This window comes from Hyaena hyaena, unplaced genomic scaffold (assembly GCF_003009895.1).
Source record: "Hyaena hyaena isolate Hyena2069 unplaced genomic scaffold, ASM300989v1 scaffold_783, whole genome shotgun sequence".
Taxonomy (NCBI): Eukaryota; Metazoa; Chordata; class Mammalia; order Carnivora; family Hyaenidae; genus Hyaena; species Hyaena hyaena.
In genome coordinates this window covers 562,598-586,448 of record NW_024081416.1, presented here as the reverse complement: position 1 = coordinate 586,448, position 23,851 = coordinate 562,598, and the positions used below count along the sequence as shown (strand labels likewise).

The following is a 23,851-nucleotide window of genomic DNA, read 5'->3' as shown; positions in this document are numbered from 1 at the left end:
TCTGGGTCCTTTGATTGGAGCATTTAGTGCACTTATATTCAAAGTTATTATTGGGGGGGGCACCTGGGTGGCTCAGTTGGTTAAGTGTCTGACTTCGGCTCAGGTCATGATCTCACAGTTCGTGGGTTCCAGCCCCGCGTCGGGCTCTGTGCTGACAGCTAGCTCAGAGTCTGGAGCCTGTTTAAGATTCTGTGTCTCCCTCTCTCTCTGACCCTCCCCTGCTCACGCGGTCTCTCTCTCTCAGAAGTAAATAAAATAAATGAAATGAAATGAAATAAAAAACAAATAAAACATTAAGTTTTTTTTTAAAAACAAAGTCATTATTGGTAGATATGTATTTATTGCCATTTTGTTACTTGTTTCTGAAGATTTTCTCTGATCTTTGTCTTTCCCTCTTTCATCATTTGCTGGTTTTCTTTAGTGATGTATTTGGATTTCTTTCTTGCATTCTTTGCTTACTTATTAGTGGTTTTGTTTGTGGTTACCATTAGGTTTGTATATAATTTCTGCATAAAGCAGTCTATATTAAGTTGATGATTGTTTAACTTTGAACCCTTTCTCATTCTTTAGGTATATGTTATCGTATTTTACATCCTTTTATTTTGTGAGTTCCTTGAGTGAATTTTCACAGAAATATTCATTTTTACTTCTTTTGTATTTTCTACTTTATATATTCTCACTAACAGTCTCTCCTTACTATTCATATTGTCCTCTTTAGTTTTCTTGTAGGGCTGGTTTAGTGGTCATGAACTTCTTTAGTTTCTGTTTGTCTGGGAAACTCTTTATCTCTGCTTCTGTTCTGATGGATAGTCTTGCTGGATAGAGTATTCTTGGCTGCAGATTCTTCTCTTTCAGCACATTGATCATGCTTCTCCCTTCTGGCTTGGAAAAAAATCTACCGATAGCTTTACGGGGCTTCTCTTGTATGTAACTGTCTTCTTTTGTCTTGCTGCTTTTAAGATTTTTTCTTTTTTTAATACTTTTTTAAAAATGTTTTTGTTTTTGAGAGAGAGAGAGAAAGACCACAAGTGGGGAAGGAGCAGAAAGAGAAGAGAATAGAGGATCCAAAGTGGGCTCTAGGCTGACAGCAGAGAGCCCAACATGGAGTTTGAACCCACTAACCAGGGGATCATGACCTGAACCAAAGACAGATGCTTAACTGACTGAGCCACCCAGATGCCACTTTAATAATTTTTTTAATGTTTATTTTTGAGAGCGTGTATGTGAAAGTGGGGGTGAAGGAGGGAGAGAGAGAGAGAGAGAGAGAATATGAAGCATGCTCTGTGCTATCAGCATGGAGTCAGACATGGGGCCCAATCTCATGAACCATGGGATCATGACCTGAGCTGAAATCAAGAGTCAGATGCTTAACTGCCTTGAGCCACCCGGTCGCCTATGAGATTATTCTGCCACCTTAATTACAGTGTGTCTTGGTGCAGATCTATTTTTGTTGGGGGTCCTCTGTGCCTCCTGGATCTGGATATCTGTTTCCTTCCCCAGATGAAGGAAGGTTTCAGCTCTTATTTCTTCAAATAAACCTCTGCCCCCTTTCCTTTCTTCTACTTCTAGGACTCCTATAAGACAAATATTTTAACATTTTTCTTTTTAATGTTTATTTTTGAGAGAGAGAGAGAGAGAGAGCATGCACGAGCAGGGGAGAGGCAGAGAATGAGGGAGACACAGAATCAGAATCAGGCACCAGGCTCTGAGCTGTCAGCAGAGGGCCTGACGCAGGGCTCGAACCCAGAGACCACAAGATCATGACCTGAACTGAAGTCAGACGCTTACCTGACTGAGCCACTCAGGCACCCCAAATGTTTTTATGCTTGCTAGAGTCACTGAGTTCCCTAAATCTCTTCTCGTTTTGTGAAGAGATTCATTCTTTTTTCTCCTTTTTGTTCTGCTTCAGTGCTTTTCCATGACTGTCTTCTAAGTCACGGATTCGTTCCTGTGCTTCCTCCAGCCTGCTGTTCATGCCATCAAGCATGTTTCTCGTTTTGTTCATTGAGCCCTTTATCTCTGCTATGTTGTTCCTTATCTCTGCATTAATGGTCTCACTGGTGTCCTCTACTCTTTTCTCAAGTCCAGTGAGTATCTTTATGATCGTCACTTATTTATTTATTTATTTATTTAATGTTTCTTTTTGAGAGAGAGACAGAGTGCAAGCAGGGAAGGGGCAGAGAAAGAGGGGGAGACACTGAATCCGAAGCAGACTTCAGGCTCTGAGCTGTCTGCAAAGAGCCTGGGGCTCGGCTCGAACTTGCCATCCGTGAGATCATGACTTAAGCCAACGTCGGACGCTTAACCGACTAAGCCCCCCAGGTGCCCCTGGTCATTACTTTGATTCTCCATCAGGCATGTTACTTCCCTCTGTTTCACCTCGATCTCTGGCCGTGATCTTTCCTGTTTTCTCACTGGACTGATTCCTCTGGCTTCCCATTTTGTCTAAGTCTCTGCGCCCATCTCTGTGTATTGAGAGTCGGCTGCGTCTCCTGCTGCTGAAGGTAGTGGCCGTGTGAAGAAGAGGTCCTGTCATGCCCTGCCGTGTAGGGTCCCCTGTCGCCCAGGTCCCGGCGCTTCCGGGAGCAGCTCCAGCGTGTACTGTCTGCTTGTGCTCTGCTGTCGCATCCTGGCTTTAGCCTTCAGGCCCATCACCTGCAGAGGCTTTCTGTCTGCTGTGGGCAGTGTCTGGTCCCTGGCCTGAGTGTGGCGGCTTCTTCTTTTTTTTTTAATAGTTTATTGTCAAGTTGGTTTCCCTATAACACCCAGTGCTCATCCCCACAAGTGCCCTCCTCCATGCCCATCTCCCCCCTTCTCCTCCCCCCCCATACCCATCAGTCCTCAGTTTGTTCTGGGCATTCAAGAGTCTCTCATGGTTTGCCTCCCCCTCTCCCCCACTATTTTCCCCCTTCTTCTCCCCCACGGTCCTCCATTAAGTTCCTCTTAATCCTTCCATACGTGCAAACATATATCTGTCCTTCTCTGCCTGACTCACTTCGCCCAGCCTAACACCCTCAAGTTCCATCCATGTTGCTATACATGGCCAGATTCCATTCTTTCTCACCGCCATGTAGTATTCCAGCGTGTAGATGAACCACAGCTTCTGAGTGTGGCGACTTCTAACTGGACGTGCTCTGGTCTGCTTATGCGATGCAATCTGTCGCCACTGCCATCACCGGAACCCGGCCTTGCCGAACCCCCCCTGGTTGAGAGACGTGGTGTGGGCAGGGGTTCGCAGCGCTCTTCTGGGGTTGGAAGCTTGCTGTGCTGGGACTGAGGCGAGCGGAGGGGAGCGGTGGGTCCGCTGGAGCTCAAGCGGGCGGGGTGTAAGCAAGGTAGGTAGGAGTGTGGGCTCTCGCTAGTTCCCAGCAGGTGGCCCTGGGTGCGGGGTGATGGTGGAGGGAAACGGGGCCTGCTAGTTCCTTTGTTCCTGGAGGGGTCTCTCTGTGAATGCTGCCTCCCTGGGATGCAGGTGGAGAAGAGCGCATAACCCCCCCACTGTGTGTCCCAGACACTCTTCAGATCTCTGTTTCCATGCTGTGTGTCCAGGGCTGTTTGCTCTGCCTTCCCTCCAGGAGGGATGCCCAGTGACCTTTTGTTTTTTTTTAATTTTTGAGAGAGAGAGAGACACACACACACAGAGCATGAGTGGGGGAGGGGTCAGAGAGAGGGAAACAGAATCTGAAGCAGGCTCCAGGCTCTGAGCTGTCAGCACAGAGCAACTCACCAGCTGTGAGATTATGACCTAAGCTGAAGTTGGATGCTCAACCAACTGAGCCACCCAGGAGCTCCCCCATTGACCTTCAAAACTCCAGGTCTTAAGGGGCGCCTGGTTGGCTTAGTCGGTTAAGTGTCCGACTTTCACTTAGGTCATGATCTCGCGGTTTGTGGGTTCGAGCCCCGTGTCGGGCTCTGTGCTGACTGCCAGCTCAGAGCCTGGAGCCTGTTTCAGAGTCTGTGTCTCCCTCTCTCTCTGACCCTCCCCTGCTCACGCTCTCTCTCTCTCTCTCCTAGAAATAAAATATATATATATATATATATATATATATATGTATATATAAAAACTCCAGGTCTTAAGCCCTGAAGTTTCCAAGAACTCAGAAAATTCAGCCCCTCTTGCCTTCCAGTTTCCTAGCCAGTTGCTATGGGGAATCATTTTTTCCCTGTACTTCCCTGTACGTCTGCCCTCACCCTTCTTTGTGATCAACTGTGGCTCCCTCCCCACCACAGTGGCCATGATCTGTTTCCCTCCCAAACCGTGTCTTAGTACTTCCTACCTTCTTCAGCATGGCTTCTCTTCCACCTCTAGTTGTGGAGTTTGTTCTGCCAGTCCTCGGGTCAGTTTGGGGGTGTTTAGGACAGTCTGATAGTTATCTGGCTGTATTCATGGGAGGAGCCTAGCTCTTAGATCTGGGTTGGCCACCATCTTCCTTAGCCCCCAGAACACCCATATCTTATAGCAGAATAATGTTCTTTTCAACTGAAAGACTTAGGGGCATGTGGGTGGCTCAGTCGGTTAAGCGTTCGACTTCGGCTCAGGTCATGATCTCACAGACTGTGGTTTTGAGCCCCGGGTCAGGCTCTGTGCTGACAGCTAGCTCAGAGCCTGGAGCCTGCTTCAGATTCTGTGTTTCCCTCTCTCTCTGACCATCCCTGGTTACGCTCTCTCTCAGAAATAAATAAAACATTAAAAAATTTTTTTTTAATTTTAAAAACCAGACAGATAAAAAAATTGATTGATTGATTTTTCCCTTTGTAGGGAACAGCCAGGATAGTTGAGTGTCAGCAGTCTGTTTTACCTGTATAAATCGCCCCCATCCTTGCTCTTTCTTTAATGATGAAGGGATTGCCTTACCCTAGCACCTTTAATGTTACTTTTCTTCTTAATGGCTTGGGATATCACTTTGTCTTTATAGTTAACATATTTAACTGTTGGTTGTTCAAGGGTCTTTCTTTCTGAAACTATGCTATCCCTTCTTATGCTGATAAAACTTTGTTATGTCAGGAAATTTTGACAATTTTCTCTGACGGTGATACTTATTTTAAGTCTGATAAAAGCCCTTTCATTATTATTGGACTATAATAGCTGTGCTTCTTTAATGAATAGGAATATTTATTTACTTCTTTTAGAAAAACAAACTAGTTGAGTAATTCATTAGCACACAATTTTGCTGATACTTTGAAAATGAATGTGGATTGTAAACAAAGTCCTTATAAAGTCTATTTTGCACCCTTTTTCTTATAGAATAAAAATATTCAGCTTATAAAATTTCCCATTGTACACCAGCAAGAAGTGAAGATTTATTTTCCTATTAAGCTTACACCCAAATTTCTGGCATTTCCTCATCATCCTATGGGAATATTATATCGTTATAAAGTGCAGGTATGGTGTTCGGTAATATGAAAATTTACAAAAAGATAAGTCAGTTTCTTTGATAGCTTAATTTATTGAAATTTGGTTAATGTTTAAAAAATTCTCCCCCTAATCCTAATAGCATAACCCAGTTTCTGGTGACAACCAAGTCATGTTCTTGAATACTATCATCCTGATAAGACATGCTGTACTTTCTGTCTCTCTTTCATGTAGTCATTACTTGTGACTTTTGTAAAGTTTTGTCAAGCTCCCTTGTTGCCTTTTCTGACATTTTGTGATACTGACATTACATTACCTCTGCTTAGCATCTCCCGTGCCCATGTAGCTACTTTACTATAGCATCAGAGCTGCTTAATGCATCTGGAAATAATTTATTTTTTTAATGTTTATTTATTTTTTAGCAGGGGAGGGGCAAAGAGAGAGGCAGACACAGAATCTGCAGTAGGGTGTAGGCTTTGAGCTGTGAGCACAGGGACCAATGTGGGGCTTGAACTCACGCACTGTGAGATCATGACCTGAGCCCAAGTTGGACACTTAACCGACTGAGCCACCCAGGTGCCCCCAGAAATAATTTCTTATGTAGTTTTATTATTTCTTAAACTTTATTTCACTAGGTTTTACATCTTTGCTTAAATTCCCTTTTGTTTCTTTGGCAGTTAAATATAAATACGGTTGTATTTTTTCGCAGATAGAGGGTGGCAGTGGCAACTTCACTTGGATCTCTTCTAATGAAACAGTGGCCATGGTGACAACTAAAGGACTGGTGACTGCAGGCCAGGTCAGGGGGAGCGGTACCGTTCTGGCCCGAGATGTACAAAATCCCTTTCGATACGGAGAAATCAAGGTGAGTAACTCTCCAAAGACCCTTATTATCACCCCGGAGACATTGCTATCTAAATTTAAGTACAGAACAAACAAAAATAATACATTTAAGTACAGAATGTGGTGGTGTATTTTTTAATGTTTATTTATATTTGAGAGAGAGAGAGAGAGAACATGAGCAGGGGAGGGGCAGAGAGAGAGGGAGACACAGGATCTGAAGCAGCTCCAGGCTCCAAGCTGTCAGCACAGAGCCTGACGTGGGGCTCAAACCCACGAACCGTGAGATCATGACCTGAGCCGAAGTTGGACACTTAACTGACTGAGCCACCCAGGCGCCCCAAGTACAGAACATGTTTAGAAATCTTTCTAGTCCAAATTGGGTATTTGAAAATGAGGCTCAAATTCAGTCTGGAAGTACGTATTCCTTAAATATTCCTGGACTTTGGTTGAATCCTGCTTCACTTCATAGCCAGCTACTGAATGGGTTTTCTTGTTTCCTTATCTCTCAAATGGAGATAACGATACTATCTACTTCAAAGGGTTATTGTCAGAATTAAATGAGATAAAGTTTACTTCAGTGCTTAGAATATATTCAATACTTAATTAATATCATTTATTTTTGTTACTCTATTTTGTTATTATTATTTTTTTTTAAATTTTTTTAATGTTTTATTTATTTCTAGGAGAGAGAGAGAGAGAGAGAGACAGCGTGAGCAGGGGAGGGTCAGAGAGAGAGGGAGTCACAGACTGAAACAGGCTCCAGGCTCTGAGCTGGCAGTCAGCACAGAGCCTGATGCGGGGCTCGAACCCACGAGCCGCGAGATCATGACCTAAGTGAAAGTCGGACGCTTAACCGACTAAGCCACCCAGGCGCCCCACTATTTTGTTATTATTATCACATGACCTTCATAGTAACTTTATTTCTGGTCTCATATTTGTCTTAACTAAAAATTTCTTTTTACTATATTATATAATCACATTCTTGTTTTTTCTTTACTTTTGATATAGATTAATGCATGTTGTCCCCTGAAAGACTTAGCATTTTCTTATCATTCAGGGAACATTTCCTAAGTACCCTTAAGGCACTTAACACCATACCAGATATCATAGGACATTCAAAGAAACATACCATACCGTCCCTACTTTAAAGAATCTAAATTCCATTTGGGAGATCTAGTCACATGAAGTTAAAGAACATTTATGGAAATTATATGAGTTATTTTAAAGCAGTATATGATTGAGAGCTACTTGAATTGTGTACTAAAAATATTATTAATATATAAAAGAGAAATCCTTGTAGATGTGACTATTCACAGTCTGTCATAAAGAGATGAAAATTTGAACAAGACTTTGAAAGATCAAGCCAAACTGAGGCCTAAGAATCAAACTCAACCTGTTGATTTTTTGAGAAAGTTTTATCAGAATACAGCCATCTTCTTTGATTTATGTATTGCTGCTTTCAAGCCACAACTGCAGAGTTTGGGGTTGCTACAGAAACCGTGTGCTCCCCTAAGGCCTAAAATATTTGCTGTGTAGCTTTTTCTAGAAAATATTTGCTGACCTCCACAGTAGACGGTGGAGAGCCATCCCATGTTTTAATGTCAATAATATGGTAGAGCTTGTGTTTAGAAAATATCTGATTATTTTTTGTCTGTCAACAAGTATAATTAAAAAAAGGAATGGAATGGGGTGCCTGGGTGGCTTAGTTGGTTAAGCGTCCGACTTTCGCTTGGGTCATGATCTCGCGGTTCGTGGGTTCGAGCCCCGCGTCGGGCTCTGTGCTGACTTCCAGTTCAGAGCCTGGAGCCTGTTTCAGTCTGTGACTCCCTCTCTCTCTGACCCTCCCCTGCTCACGCTGTCTCTCTCTCTCTCTCTCCTAAAAATAAATTAAAAAAAACATTAAAAAAAAAAAAAAAAAAGGAATGGAAGATAGTTGCTAGTGGTGTATACTAGTAGTTTAGAATTGATTGAAGGGAGAAAGGAAGGCAAAAGTGTCCAGTTAAGCCTGACCTAGTAATATGGTATTGATAATATAGAAAAGGGGGGAAATGGAGGGTTGTTTTGGAGGTAGATTTAGTCAGATTTGATGCCCAGTGGGGTGGGGAAGACTGAAAGATTTAAAGACACAAAGGTTTCTAGCTTTGGCAGCTGGGTGAATATAAAATGCAAGAAAAGGAAAAAGAAAAAGAGGAAGATGATGGATTCAGTTTTGAATACATTTAGTGTGATTCACCTGTGGAGCGTGTGGGTGAATGTTTGTTATTGGAAATAGGGTTCTGAAGTACAACTGAAAGATTAGGACAGAAATAAACATTGAGAATTATCAGCATATGGTTGGTCATTGAAGTTTTGGAACTGGGTAAGATTTCCCAGGAAGAGCATATAGTTGGAAGAGAAGATGGACTCTGAGTAATATGTGTCATTTAAGGGATGTAGGCAGAATGAGATGAACTAGCAGAAGGAGCAAGGAAAGTGACAGAAAAAATAGTCCCTTTGTGCTACAAAACACTGTAGACTGGGTGGTGTATGAACAACAGAAACTTATTCCTCACCATTTGGAGGCTGGGAAGTCCAGAATCACAGCACCAGCAGATTCGGTGTCTTGTGAGGGAAAATTCCAGATTCTTAGAAGGCTTTTTGCTATGTTCTCACATGGTAGGAGGCTAGGGGCTTCTGCGGGGTCTCTTTGATAAAGGCACTAATTTCATCATGACCTGATCACCTCCCAAAGTTCTCACCTCTTAACACCATCACTTTGGGGAATTAGGATTTCAACATAGGAATTTGAGGGGGGACACAAACATTCAATCTGTACCAAAGACAAAAGATATTTTTTAAAAGATACCCAGAAGAGGAAGAAGTCTCTGTATCTGAGGTCAGCAAACTTTTTCTGTAAAGGGCCAGGTAGTAACTGTGTTGGCGTTTGCAGACCACGTGTATGTTCTCATATTCTTCTTTGTCGTTCTTTATTTTAAAACCTTTTAAGGATGTAAAAACCATTCTTAGCTTACAAAAACTAAGAAAATTGGACACTGTCCATCATTTGCCAGATTCCTGCTGTATGGTGTTAGATGCTTTAGAGAAATCAGTTGATGAAGGAATTAAATGAGTGACATGATTAACCCTCACCCCCCAACATACACACAGTGTAAGATACATAGTTTTGTATACAAAACATACATATGTGTTTATGTATGTATTTAAATATTTAAGGAACACTTTCTTTTCTTCTTAGACATGCCTAACATAACTTTCTTGAAAGATTAATTTTTTCCCCTCTAGATATATGTCCTGAAACTGAACAAAATGGAACTGTTACCATTTCATGCTGATGTGGAGATTGGCCAGATTATAGAAATCCCTATCGCAATGTATCACATAAATAAGGAGACCAAAGAAGTCCTCATGTTCACAGACTGCTCTCATTTATTGTTACATCTGAACATGGATAAGCAGGGGGTCTTTACTCTTCTTAAGGAAGGTAAGAGTAAGCCTTTCATTTTCTACTTTCTTTGTCTTTGAATGAAAGGACCAGTCATCAATTCGGAAACTACAAATAATAGTCTAAATCCACATACTCCCTTTCTTTATAGTACTTTTTATTCCATCAACTGCCTTGTTATAATGTAATTTAAAAGCAAAGGCACAGAAATTGAATAGCATGTTCAGAGTCATTGTGGCTATTCCTTACACGAAGGTCTTTGTAATCTAGAGCTCTTTTCGTCTTTCTTCTTTAATATATATGTCATACGTCTTTCTAAGATGGATATAGTGCCATTATAAAATTTACTCAAAAAAAGAGAAAGTATCTTTTTATTTCTTTTTTTTTCAATGTTTGTTCATTTTTGAGAGTGGGAGAAGGGCCAGGGAGAGAGGGAACAGAAGATCCGAAGTGGGCTCCATGTTGTCAGCACAGAGCCCAACGCGGGGCTTGAATTCATAAACCATGAGATAATGGCCTGAGCCAAAGTTGGATGCTTAACTGATGGAGGCCATCCAGGAGCCCCAAGAAAGTATCTTTTTCTAATAAAAAGAGAATATGAACAAGCTGTCCATAAAGACCATCATTTTCTGTTATTAAACATTGTATGTGATCCTGATTACTGTTGGTTTTTTTTTTTTTAATTTTAAAAAAATGTTTTATTTATTTTTTTGAGAGAGAGGGACAGATAGCATGAGCAGGGGAGGGCCAGAGAGAGAAGGAGACAGAATCCGAAGCAGGCTCCAGGCTCTGAGCTAGCTGTCAGCACAGACCCCGATATGGGGCTCGAACCCATGAACCCTGTGATCACGACCTGAGCCGAAGTCTGACGCTCAACCAACTGAGCCACCCAGGCGCCCCCTGATTACTGTTGTTTTTTAATCAGTAATTATAATGGGTATCATCTAACATTTACTTAGCCATTGTTCTGAATACTTTCCATATGTTAGCTCATTTAATTCTCACAGTACATCTATAATTTGGACTTCTCCTTTGCCCTTGCTAAGTATACGACATAATATCTCTTTTGGGGCGCCTGGATGGCTCAGTCAGTTAAGCATCTGACTCTTGATTTCAGCTCGTCATGAGCTCATCATTCATGGGTTTGATCCCCACATCAGGCTTTGTGGAGCCTGCTTAGGATTCTCATCTCCCTCTCTCTCTCTGCCCCTCCCTCACTTGTGCACACACACTCTCTCTCTCTCTCCCCTCTGTCTCTCAAATAAATAAATATTAAAAAAAATATCTCCTTCCTCTTCTCTGTTCTCAAGGTGTGTCTCCTAATTTTTAGGCCCTCACTATCTCTTACCTAGAATATAACAATTTCCTCCTAACTGCTCCTTGCCTTTGATAATCCATGGCTACCACATGGAGTTGAATGAAACTCACTTTCATTATTACTTTTCCCACTCAAAAACCGAGAGGATTCTTACTGCTGGTGGAATAGAGCTGAAATCCTTTAAGTTTTATGTTTAAGGCTTCTACAGGAAAACCCAATCTGCTTTTCATAACTTCTTATTTTGGTTTCATATATCGCTCTGGCTAAACAAACTACTTAAGTGAAAATTTCCCTATATCTGCCAATCATATACTCATGTGTATCTCATTTGTATTTCCGTCCTTGCTCACACCTCAGTTGAGATACATCTTATACATATCTAAATCTTCCGTTATCTCTCCAACTAGAAGTAATCTTTCTGTTTTCTAGAGTTCCATGATGTTAATCATTTTCTTTTTTTAATTTTTATCTTAGAGAGAGAGCATGAGCAAGGGAGAGGGCAAAGGGAGAGAGAGAGAGGGAGAGAGGGAGAGAGAGAGAGAGAGAGAGAGAGAGAGAAAGGAGAGAGAATCTCAAGCAGACTCCAGGCCCAGTGCAGAGCTCAACACGGGACTTGATATCACGAACCATGAAATCATGACCTGAGCCAAAATCAGGCGTTGGATGCTTAACTGACTGATCTACTCAGGCGCCCATGCGTATCATTTTCTATTAATATTTTAATTAATGTAAACATTCACTTTCCCCTTTTAGACTATATATGCCTTTGCTGATATTTATATTCTCAACATAAAATTGGGTCTTACATGATATATGTTAATAGAACAGATTTTTTTTTTTTTTTTTTTTTTTTTTTTTACCATTTATTTATTATTGGGAAACAGAGACAGAGCATGAGCATGGGAGGGGCAGAGAGAGCGGGAGACACAGAATCCAAAGCAGGCTCCAGGCTCTGAGCTGTCAGCACAGAGCCCGATGCGGGGCTCAAACCCACAAGCGGTGAGATCATAACCTGACCTAAGTTGGACGCTCAACTGACTGAGCTACCCAGGTACCCTGAAAGAACAGATTTTTATATAGATTTGATTTAAACAATGGGAGCCTTGTAGTTAGTGTGTGAGATCAAGATTTTTTAAAGTATTAAAATTCTTATGTTTCTTAAAAAAAATTGTTTAAATTTACTTTTGATATACATAGACAGAGCATGAGTAGGGGAGGGGCAGAGAGAGAGGGAGACACAATCCGAAGCAGGCTCCAGGCCCCGAGCTGCCAGTACAGAGCCTGATGTGGGACTTGAACTCACAAACTGTGAGATCATGACCTGAGCCAAAGTCGGAAGCTTAACCGACTGAGCCACCTAGGTGCCCCAAAATTCTTATATTTCTATAGACTGATCCCCATTGAGAACTGACTGCTTATTACCTTAATGAAGTCATGTTTCTTGATTTGCAGGTATTCAAAGGCCTGGACCAACACATTGTTCTAGTACACATATAGTAGCCAAATCTCTAGGCCATACTCTGGTAACAGTGAGTGTGACAGAGTATGAAGAGTACTGGGAGAGCAGTGCCACATTTGCTGCTTACGAACCCCTAAAGGTGAGGCATTCATGGTAAGGAACTGGCATATCTTTTCATGGAACCCGCTATGTCCACTTAGTGTCTTCCCAGCTATCTGTGATTTTTGTTAAAGATCGGTTATATTTGTGTTCTCTTTATTTACCACTCCTTCATTTTTAGACTTACGGTTCCATTGTCACCCTGAGTATCAGGGAGTATTCTCCCTCATGTTAGCCGCAGGAATATCTTAAAGCTCTATCAGCAAGTTGTAGATCTTCTCCTTTCTTCTTTTTTATTGAGGTATAAAATATGTACAGTAAAGTACATTACATACACTAATCTTAAGGTACTATTTGAATTTTTACATGTGCGTCTATCCCTGTAAACATGGCTCTGAATAAGATATTAAATATTAGTACAGTCTCCTTTAAAGAAGTCTGAAAAAAACTTATTCTAGAGAGGGAGGTTGTTCTCTTTTACTCTTTATACTTCAAGATTTTCAGCAAAACTGTCATTATAGAGGGCCCTAAGAACTAGCCCACTATAACTGGGACACTATGGCAGGTGGCATTTCAAAACATAGAGCCTAGGATGCTTTCATAGTGGATCCCTTAGGGAGCTACAGCCTCTCTCTGGAAGTTCTTGCTCATAGATACTGACACATCCAGACTCAGTGCCTCTTGGGACAGGGAGGCAATCATGCAGGAAAAATTAACACTGATGAAAGAAGCAAGGTAAGTTATTAACTGTAAAATTTGCATTAAAGTTGGCTTCCTTGCCCAATATGCAGCATGAGTATTAAACATATGCTTCAAACATATTTCCTTTGTTCTCAGTGGGTGAATCTTCCTAGTTGCTTAATTAAGTGAAAGTACTTGGCTGTGGTTCATTGTCATTTCATTAGGTTTTCTGTTTTATGATCATTCCTAGCCTTATTTTATATTTATTGAGTCTCCATAGATCAGATCTCCCCTGGATGAAAACCATCATTAAAGCAGAGGAAGTAATATGATGGTTTTCCTTTTCTTTCTTTTCTTTTTAAAAATTTTAATGTTTATTTATTTATTTTTAAAATTTATTTATTTATTTATTTTGAGAGAGAAAGCACAGGCAGGATAGGGGCACAGAGAGTGGGGGGAGAGGGAATCCGAAGCAGACTCCATGGTGTCAGCACAGAGTCCACTGTGAGGCTTGAATTCCTGAACTGTGAGGTCATGGCCTGAACTGAAGGCAGATGCTTAACCAACTGAGCCGCCCAAGTGCCCCTTAATGTTTATTTTTGAGAGAGAGAGAGAGAGAATGCACATGAGTGGGGGAGGGGCAGAGAGAGAAGGAGACAGAGAGTCTGAAGCAGGATCCGTGCTGTCAGCGCAAAGCCTGACGTGGGACTTGACCCCATGAAAGTTGGGCATCCAACTTTGGCTCGGGTCATGATCTCACTGTTCATGGGTTCAAGCCCCGTGTCGGGCTCTGTGCTGACAGCTGAGAGCCTGGAATCTGCTTCAGATTCTGTGTCTCCCTCTCTCTGCTCTGCCCCCCACCCCGCCCCACCCATGCTCTGTCTTTCTCTCAAAAATAAATAAACATTTTTTAATTTTTAAAAAAATTTTTATAAGGTTTTTATTTATTTCTAGAGAGAGAGAGAGACAGCGTGAGCAGGGGAGGGTCAGAGAGAGAGGGAGTCACAGACTGAAACAGGCTCCAGGCTCTGAGCTGGCAGTCAGCACAGAGCCCGACGCGGGGCTCGAACCCACGAACCGCGAGATCATGACCTAAGCGAAAGTCGGACGCTTAACCGACTAAGCCACCCAGGCGCCCCAATAAACATTTTTTAAAAGTTTTAAAAAAATAATTTCAATTATGAGTATGACTGACTAATTTAGGAAAGAAATACTAAGGCATGGTTTGTTTACATGTTTAGAATGATTGCTTAACTCTGTACTTCATTTTGCTACTTAGTCACTATTGTAGACACTGTGTGGCACAGGAAAATAACCTACACTTTTGATAATACTTTACTCTCCTAAAACAAGTTAGTTCGCCTATAAATAGGATACCAGTCTTGACTGTACCCCTTCAGTGAGAGTTCTTTGAAAAATAGGATGAAGTGTATAGATATATTATCTTATATTTTTAGGACAAAAGCTATTTGCTAATTTAATAAAATACTCATTTAATGGATAAATTCTTAGGAACATATAATCTTCCAGAGCTGAATCAGGAATAGAAAATCTGAACAGAACGATTGCTAGTAATGAAATTGAGTCAGTAATCCAAAACCTGCAGATGAACAAAAGTCCAGGACAAGATGAGTTCACAGGTTAATTTAAGGAAGAGTTTATAGTTATTCTCCTCAAACAATTCCAAGAAATAGAAAAGGAATGAAAACTTCCAAGTACATCCTACAAGGCCAGCATTACCATAATACCAAAACTAGACAGAGACATCACAAAGAAAGAACTTCAGGCCAATAGCACTGATGAACATAACAGCAAAAGTCCTCAACAAAATATTAGCAAAGGGCATACAGCCATACATTAAAAGGATCACTCACCAGGATCAAATGGGATTTATTCCAGGAAAGCAAGGATGGTTCAATATTCACAAATCAATCAATGTGATATACCACATCAACAAAACAAATGATAAAAATCATGAGTATCTTGGGGGTGCCTGGGTGACTCAGTTGGTATCCAATTCTTGATTCTGGCTCAGGTCATGATCTTAAAGTTTTGTGAGTTCAAACCCCGTATCAGGCTCTGTGCTGATTATGTGGAGCCTGCTTAGGATTCTCCCTCTCTCTCCCTGCTCTTGTTCTCTGTCTCTCTCAAACTAAATAAATAAACTTTAAAAAAAATCATGATTGTCTGAACAGATGTAGAAAAATGATTTGACAAAACTCAACATCCATTCATGATAAAAACTCTCAACAAAGCGGGTTTAGAGGTAACATATTTCAACATAATACAGACCATGTATGAAAAAAACACAGCTAACATCATACCGAATGGTGAAAAACTGAGAGCTTTTCCTCTAAGATGACAAGGATGCCCACTCTCACCACTTTTATTCAGCATAGTACTGGAAGTCCTAGCCATAATCAGACAAGAAAAAGAAATAAGTGACATCCATATTGGTAAAGAAGCTAAACTATCACTGTTTGCAGATGGCATGATACTAAACATAGGAAATCCTAAAGACTCCACCAAAAAAATATTATAATAAATGAATTCAGTAAAGTTTCATGATACAAAATTAATACCCAGAAATCAATGTTATTTCTATATACTAATAAGTAGCAGAAAGAAAAATTAAGAAAATAACACCATTTACAATTACACCAAAAAGAATAAAATACCTAGGAATAAACTTAACCAAGGAGGTGAAAGACCTGTACTGAGAAAACTGTAGAACACTAATGAAAGAATCTGAAGATGACACAAACAAATGGAAAGATGTTGCATGCTTATGAGTTGGAAGACTTGATACTATTATTTTAAAAATTGTTTAATGTTTATTTTTGAGAGAGAGACAGAGAGAGAGAGAGCATGTGCAGGGGAGAGGCAGAGAGGGAAACAGAGGATCTGAAGCAGGCTCTGCACTGACAGCAGAGAGCCCAATGTGGGGCTTGAATTTGCTAACCATGAGATCATGACCTGATCTGAAGTCAGGCATTCAACCAACTGAGTCACCCAGGCACCCCTTATTATTATTTTTTAAATGTTTATTTTTGAGAGATATAGAGAGTCAGGGGATCCAAAGCAGGCTCTGCAATGTCTGCACAAAACCCAATGAGGGCCTCAAACTCAAACTATGAGATCATGACCTGAGCTGAAGTTGAACACTTAGCTGACTGAATCACCCAGGTGCCCCAGAATTAATAAATATTTTTTAAGTTTATTTATTTTGAGAGAGAAAGAGCACAAGCAAGGTGTAGGGGCAGAGAGAGACAGAGAATCCCAACCAGGCTTTGCACTGTCAGCATGGAGCCCAGTGCAGGGATGCACTCATGAACCGCAAGATCATGACCTGAGCTAAAGCCAAGAGTGGGACCCTTAACCAACTGAGCCACCCAGGCACCCTGCCCCAGAATTAATATTAAAATGTTTGTATTAGCCCATCTAATCTACCGATTCAGTGCAATCCCTATCAAAATGCCAGCAGTATTTTTCACAAAACCAGAACAAATAATACTAAATTTATATGGGACCACACAAATGACCCTGAATAGATAAAGAAATCCTGACAAAGAACAAAGCATGGAAGTACCACAATCCCAGCTTTCAAGATATGCTACAAAGCTGTAGTAATCCAAACAGTGTGGTACTGACACAAAAATAGATGTGTAGATCAATGTAACACACCTGAGAGCTCAAAATAAACCCATGATGATATGGTCACTTAATCTTTGACAAAGGAAGCAAGAATATACAATGAAGAAAGGCAGATCTCTTCAACAAATGGTGTTGGGAAACTCGACAGCCACATGAAAAAGAATGAAACTGGGCTACTTCCTTTCACCATACATAGGAAAAAACTCAAGATGGATTAAAGACCCAAATGTGAGACCTGAAACCATAAAGACACCTAGAAGAGAACTGGGACCCCTAGGTGTCTCAGTTAGTTAAGCGCTGACTTCAGCTCAGGTCATGATCTCACGGGTTCATGAATTCAAGCCTTGCATCGGGTTCACTGCCGTCAGCCCAGAGTCTTCCTCAGATCCTCTGTCTCCACTCTCTCTGCCCTTCTCCTACTGTTACTCTCTCTCTCAAAAATAAACAAACATAAAAAAAAACCTAAAAATAGAAATACCATGGGGTGCCTGGGTGGCTCAGTCAGTTAAGCATCCTGACTTTGGCTCAGGTCGAGGTGTGCATTGGGGTCTCTGCTGTCAGCACAGAGCCCACTTCGGATCCTGTCTCCCTGTCTCTCTTCCCCTCCTCTGTTTGCTTGCGCACATGTGCTGTCTCAAAAATAAACATCAGAGGGGCACCTAGGGGGCTCAGTCAATTAAGCGTCAGACTTCGGCTCAGGTCATGATCTCACAGTTTGTGGGTTCAAGCTCCACATCAGACTCTGTGCCGGCAGCTCAGAGCCTGGAGCCTCCTTCAGATTCTGTGTCTGCCCCTCCCCTGCTCATGCTCTGTCTCTCAATAAAAAATAAAACCATTAAAAAAATTTTAATAATAAATAAAAATTAGGAAAAAGAATACCATACAATCCAATAATTCCACTACAAGGTATTTAACCAAAAAAATGAAAACACTAATTTGAGAGGATATATGCATCCCTGTGTTTATTGCAGTATTGCTTACAATAGCCAAGGTATGGAAGCAGCCCAAGTGCCCATCAGCAGATGAATGGGTAAGGAAGATCTGGTGTGTAGGTATACACATACACAAACTGGAATATTATATAGCCATAAAAAAGAATGTGATCATACCATTTGTGATGACATTGTGATCACTGTTATACACCTGACACTAATATAACATTGTTTCAACTATACTCAAAATATAGATAGATCTTAAATGCTTATGCAGGGGCACCTGGGTGGCTCAGTCAGTTGAGTGTCTGTCTCTTAATTTCAGCTTAGGTCATGATCCCACAGTTCCTAGGTTTGAGCCCCATATCGGGCTCTATGCTGACAGCATGGAGCCTGCTTGGGATTCTTTATCTGCCCCTCCCCTGCTTGTGCTGTTTCTGTCTCTATCAAAACAAATAAATAAACCTTAAAAAATAAGTGATTCCTAAAAAATGTGTTAAATGCTTATAGAGCTATTGTTCAATACCTTTTATGTGCACAACATTGTATTAAATCCCACTGAGGAAGAGAAATTCTCTTTTATTAGTACTTATTAATGTTTATTTTTGAGAGAGAGCGCATGTGCATGCACAAAAGCAGAGGAGAGGCAAAGAAAGAGGGGGACAGAGGATTGGAAATACGCCCGGAGCTGTCAGCACAGAGCCTAACACAAAGCTTGAAGTCAAGAATCATGAGATCATGACCTGAACCAAGGCTGGTCGCTCAAACTACTGAACCACCCAGATGCCCCAAAACATTTCTCTTTTAAAATTTAGGTAGAAGATACTCTTCTCTGAAGAAGTTTTTACATAAGTAGAAACCATAAGAAGAATTAAAAACAAAAATTTTTTTTTAATGTTTTATCTATTTCCGAGAGAGAGACAGTGTGAGCAGGGGAGAGTCAGAGAGAGAAGGAGACACAGAATCTGAAAGGGGCTCCATTCTCTGAGCTGGCTGTCAGCAGAGCCTGACACGGGGCTCGAACCCATGAGTCAGGAGATCATGACGTGAGCCGAAGTCGGACGCCCAGCCAACTGAGCCACCCAGGTGCCCCAAGAAGAATTTTTTTAAATGTTTATTTATTTTGAGAAGAGAGAGTGGGAGACAGAGAATCCCAAGCAGACTCCACACTGTCAGCACAGAGCCCGATATGGGGATCCATCTCACAAACCATGAGATCATGACCTGAGCTGAAATCAACAGTCAGATGCTTAACCTAGTGAGCCACCTAGGTGCTCCACATAAGAATTATTAGACTCACACATATGAAGCATTTGACACACTTAAACAGCGTTAGGAGATGACCTAATGTACAAATGCTTAGTCGAGATGAATACTGCAAGAACTTGAGGATGTGGCAGGGCTTGTGGTCTGGAATGAGTACACATTAATGGGTGAGATGCCCCAAGGTTAGGCCTGAATAATCGGCAGGATCTGAATAGGTACAGAGGTTATGAAACTTCCAAGTGAGAGGCGACACGTATGTGTCTTCTGATTTGGGAATTAGCAATCTGCCAGTTTTTCACTTGAGAAAGCTGTTGAGTTGACCAATCAAGGATAATTTCTTTGAATGTCATCAGGCTGTAAACCCTGTGGAAGCGGCATTGGTGACGTGGCGGTCTGCAAAGGAGATGGTATTTGAAGGGGGCCCCCTTCCATGGATCTTGGAGCCCTCCCGATTCTTTTTGGAGTTGAGTATGGAGAAGTCAGAGAAAATTGAGTTAACACAAGTCCGGCTGCCAGCTAAGCGAAAACAGAACCAGTACATCTACCGGGTCCAGTGTCTGGATTTAGGGGAACAAGTAAGGAGGAAAATACTTTTTCCCTTAATGTTTCTTTTAGCAATTACACTCCAAATCTTTTGTACTTCTAGCCATTCCTTTTCAGATTCTTTTTTTTTTTAATGCTTATTTATGTATATTTGAGAAAGAGAGTGAACGGGGGAGGGGCAGAGGTAGAAAGAGGGAGAGAATCTCAGTCTTTGCACCACCAGTGCAGAGCCTGACACGGTGCTCAAACTCAAACTGAGATCATGAGCCAAAATCAAGAGTCAGATGCTTAACCAACAGATGCAAGGAGGGAGGTTAGAGTGTCATCTGTCAGCAATTTGACTGTTTAGCAGTTGTGAGTGGTGAGCAGTTTTGAAGAACCAGTTAGAACTGTGCAGATAAGATAGCATATTGCCCTTTATCAGTTCAGTTAGTTTTATTATTTTAGAGATAGTGAGGGATCCACCCAGCTACACGCCCTGCTTCTATCAACACTAGTAACAAAGGTTTGCAGTTTGACTGAGGTTGAGAATTCAGTGTATGACTCTGTGCAATCAGCCCACAAGGAATTGATACGTGATTTTAATCAATAAGAACTGCACTGCTTTTTAAAATCTCTCATGAAGGTTGTCATGTGTGGCTGGCTGTCGGCGTCATAGTCGTCACCCCGTAGGAGCCCGCTAGCCTTTAATCTCCATGTTCTGTTACTCACTTGGTGCTTCCACCAGAGAAGGGTTGAAACACAAAACAGTTTTTCCACTTTTTACCAACTAAGAACAAAAGATTTGGTGGAAGAAAATACAAGTAATTGCTCAGAATTAGGTTTCTTTTTTTTTTTTTTTCTTTTTTTTTTTTAAATTTTTTTTTTTAATGTTTTTTATTTATTTCTAGGAGAGAGAGAGACAGCGTGAGCAGGGGAGGGTCAGAGAGAGAGGGAGTCACAGACTGAAACAGGCTCCAGGCTCTGAGCTGGCAGTCAGCACAGAGCCCGACGCGGGGCCCGAACCCACGAACCGCGAGATCATGACCTAAGCGAAAGTCGGACGCCCAACCGACTAAGCCACCCAGGCGCCCCTCAGAATTAGGTTTCTTAATGTTCCCTTTGCTTACAAATTTCCACGATATGCTTGTTTCTCTTAGCACAAAGAATTAAGAACTGTGATGATTATGGGGCGCCTGGGTGGCTCAGTCAGTTAAGCTTCCAACTTTGGCTCAAGTCATGATCTCACGGTTCGTGGGTTCGAGCCCTGCGTTGGGCTCTGTGCCGACAGCTCAGAGCCTGGAGCTGCTTCAGATTCTGTGTCTCCCTCTCTCTCTGCCCCTCCCCCACTTGCGCTGTCTCCCTCTCTCTCAGAAATAAATAAAAAACATTAAAGAAAATTTTTTAATAAAAAAAAAGAACTGATGATTATGATGTCCAAGGAGACCCTGCACCAGAGATAGAATGATTCTAACGTGTAGATTTGGCACAACTGACGTCGAGTGCCTACTCATGGTTGCCTCTTGCTCTGCTGTTTCCTTACAGGCTCTGACATTCCGAATTGGAAATCGCCCAGGTGTCCTGAACCCTAGTCCAGCTGTCGAGGCTGTGCAGGTCCGCTTTGTGTGTGCCCACCCTGCCAGCATGGCAGTAACCCCAGTGTACAGAGTGCCAGCTGGTGCCCAGCCATGCCCTCTGCCACAGCACAACAAGCAACTGGTGAGTACAGTGGTGCCATCCAGCTTGGCACTCTTGTCTTATGTGCCTTAGAGATAAATGCTTTGAAGTTTGGCTTTTGTCTTATTAAAGTTAAGGCAACTGTTTTATTTGTTATTCATTCCCTGATAGTGTCTGAAAAGAGATGATTAAACTAGGTTAGAATTGGCTACACTGAGTGACTCAGTGACCTTGCTCCCTGAACACAGGTGCATAGTCAGCTTACAGTTATGGCAACAAACAATGGAGATGTCTCCAAACTTCCAGATAGTTTCATTAATATCTTTCCCTCACAAATGTTTTATTGGCATTATTGGTAAGTAATAGAATTCATCTCTACTTCAGACCCATAAAGAATAATGATAAGCAATAACGTGGCTAGTAGTAGGGAATGAGTAATAAATGAGTTTTCTAACCGAGAAGCTAGAACATCAGACTGTATACTAAGTGAGGCGGACTTTAGTTCCAAACATAGAAGAACAGAAGTCATTTCTTAGTCTGTGTAGAACAGAGCAACCAATTATTCCTGTTTAGAGTCAGAGAAACAGACTCCTAGAAGTAACTTCTCCAAAGTCATAAAGCTACAAAGCAGCACATTCTGTCTGAGTCCAAAGCACTTGTTTTTGACTTTTATACTATTCTGTCTTTTTATTATAAAAGAACAAGAATATGAGTTGTTACAGTTAGGAACTCATTTTTTTTTCAGAACTAAATTCCATATGAAATATTATTTGAAGTTTATAAACAATTTACTTTTTTTAAAAACCACTTAGATGGAGCAGAATAAAAGTTATCTCTATAATTGTCATTCAGTGTCACATTTTTAAAAAAATATTTTTATTTATTTCTAGGAGAGAGAGAGAGACAGTGTGAGCAGGGGAGGGTCAGAGAGAGAGGGAGTCACAGACTCCGAAATAGGCTCCAGGCTCCGAGCTGGCAGTCAGCACAGAGCCCGACGCGGGGCTCGAACCCACGAACCGTGAGATCATGACCTAAGCGAAAGTCGGACGCTTAACCGACTAAGCCACCCAGGCGCCCCTGTTTTATTTATTTCTGAGAGAGAGAGAGAGACAGTGTGAGCAGGGAAGGGTCAGAGAGAGAGGGAGACACAGAATCTGAAGCAGGCTCCAGGCTCTGAGCTGGCCGTCAGCATGGAACCTGACTTGACGTGGGGCTGTAGCCTGACGTGGGGCTCGAACCAACGAACTGTGAGATCACGACCTGAGCCGAAGTTGGACGCTTACTGACTGAGCCACCCAGGCGCCCCAATTTTTTTTTTTAATTTTTTAAATGCTTATTTATTTTTTGAGAGACAGACAGAGCATGAGTGAGGGAGGGGCGGAGGGGAGGGAATCCAAAGCAGGCTCCAGGCTCTGAGCTGTCAGCACAGAGCCCAATGTGGGGCTTGAACTTAGAAACAGTGAGATCATGACCTGAGCCAAAGTCGGACGCTTAACTGACTGAGCTATCCAGGCGCCCCTGAAATAATTTAAAGTTATAAGAAAATTTGCGGGGTGCCTGATTGGCTCAGTCATTGAAGCATTCAACTCTTTTTTTTTTTTTTTAACTTTTATTTAATTTTGAGAGAGAGAGCATGAGCAGGACAGGGGCAGAGAGAGAGGGAGACACAGAATCTGAAGCAGCTCCAGACTCTGAGCTGTCAGCACAGAGCCCGGCACGGAGCTCAAACTCACGAATTGCGAGATCATGACCTGAGCCAAAGTCGGACGCTTAACCAACTGAACCACCCAGGCACCCATGGCATTCAACTCTTGATCTGGGCTCAGGTCATGATCTCATGAGTTCGAACCCCACATCAAGCTCTGGGCTGAAGCCTCAGAGCCTGCTTGGGATTCTGTTTCTCCTTCTCTCTGCCCCTCCCCTGCTTGTCCTACCTCTCTCTCAAAATAAATAAACTTTTGGGGCGCCTGGGTGGCTCAGTCGGTTGAGTGTCCAACTTCGGCTCAGGTCAGAATCTCGTGGTTTGTGGGTTCGAGCCCTTTGTGCTGAGAGCTCAGAGCCTGGAGCTGCTTCAGTTTCTGTGTGTCCTTCTCTCTTTGTTCCTCCCCACTCATACTCTGTCTCTCTCTCTCAAAAATAAATAAATATTTAAAAAAACAATACCCCAGACACACACACTTGGAGGGTGGGAACTTGGAGAGCAGGTAATAGAAATGGTGAATCCAGATGACATGCATCTGCATTCGCTATACCATTCTTTCAGCACATCATTGGTTTGAAAATTGTCAAAGAAAAAAGATTGGGAGGAACATGACCCCTAGCTTCAGGGATATCTTACTGCCTGCTATGTCATTTTTTTCCTTTTTTAAAAAAATTTTGAGAGCGAGAGAGCACAAGTGTGAATATGGGAGGGACAGAGAAAAAGGGAGAGAGAGAATCCCAAGCAGGCTCCATGCTGTCAGCACAGAGCCTGACATGGGGCTTGAACCCATGAACCATGAGATCATGACATGAGCAGAAATCAAGAGTCAGATGCTTAACTGACCAAACCACCCAGGTGCCTTGCTTTTCTTTTCTTTTCTTTCTTTTTTTTTTTTTTTAATGC

The 23,851-nt window shown here is 41.8% G+C and overlaps 1 protein-coding gene across 1 annotated transcript in view; it reads left to right on the top strand.

Moving 5' to 3' along the window:
* The window catches only part of NUP210L (nucleoporin 210 like), an 89,365-nt gene that overhangs the window by 28,562 nt on the left and 36,952 nt on the right, over positions 1–23,851 (top strand). The window contains exons 12-17 of the mRNA XM_039218962.1: positions 5,246–5,383; positions 6,063–6,218; positions 9,479–9,677; positions 12,409–12,554; positions 19,401–19,622; positions 21,115–21,288. Coding sequence (XP_039074893.1) covers positions 5,246–5,383; positions 6,063–6,218; positions 9,479–9,677; positions 12,409–12,554; positions 19,401–19,622; positions 21,115–21,288 — 1,035 coding nt within the window. The remainder of the gene's footprint in view (positions 1–5,245; positions 5,384–6,062; positions 6,219–9,478; positions 9,678–12,408; positions 12,555–19,400; positions 19,623–21,114; positions 21,289–23,851) is intronic.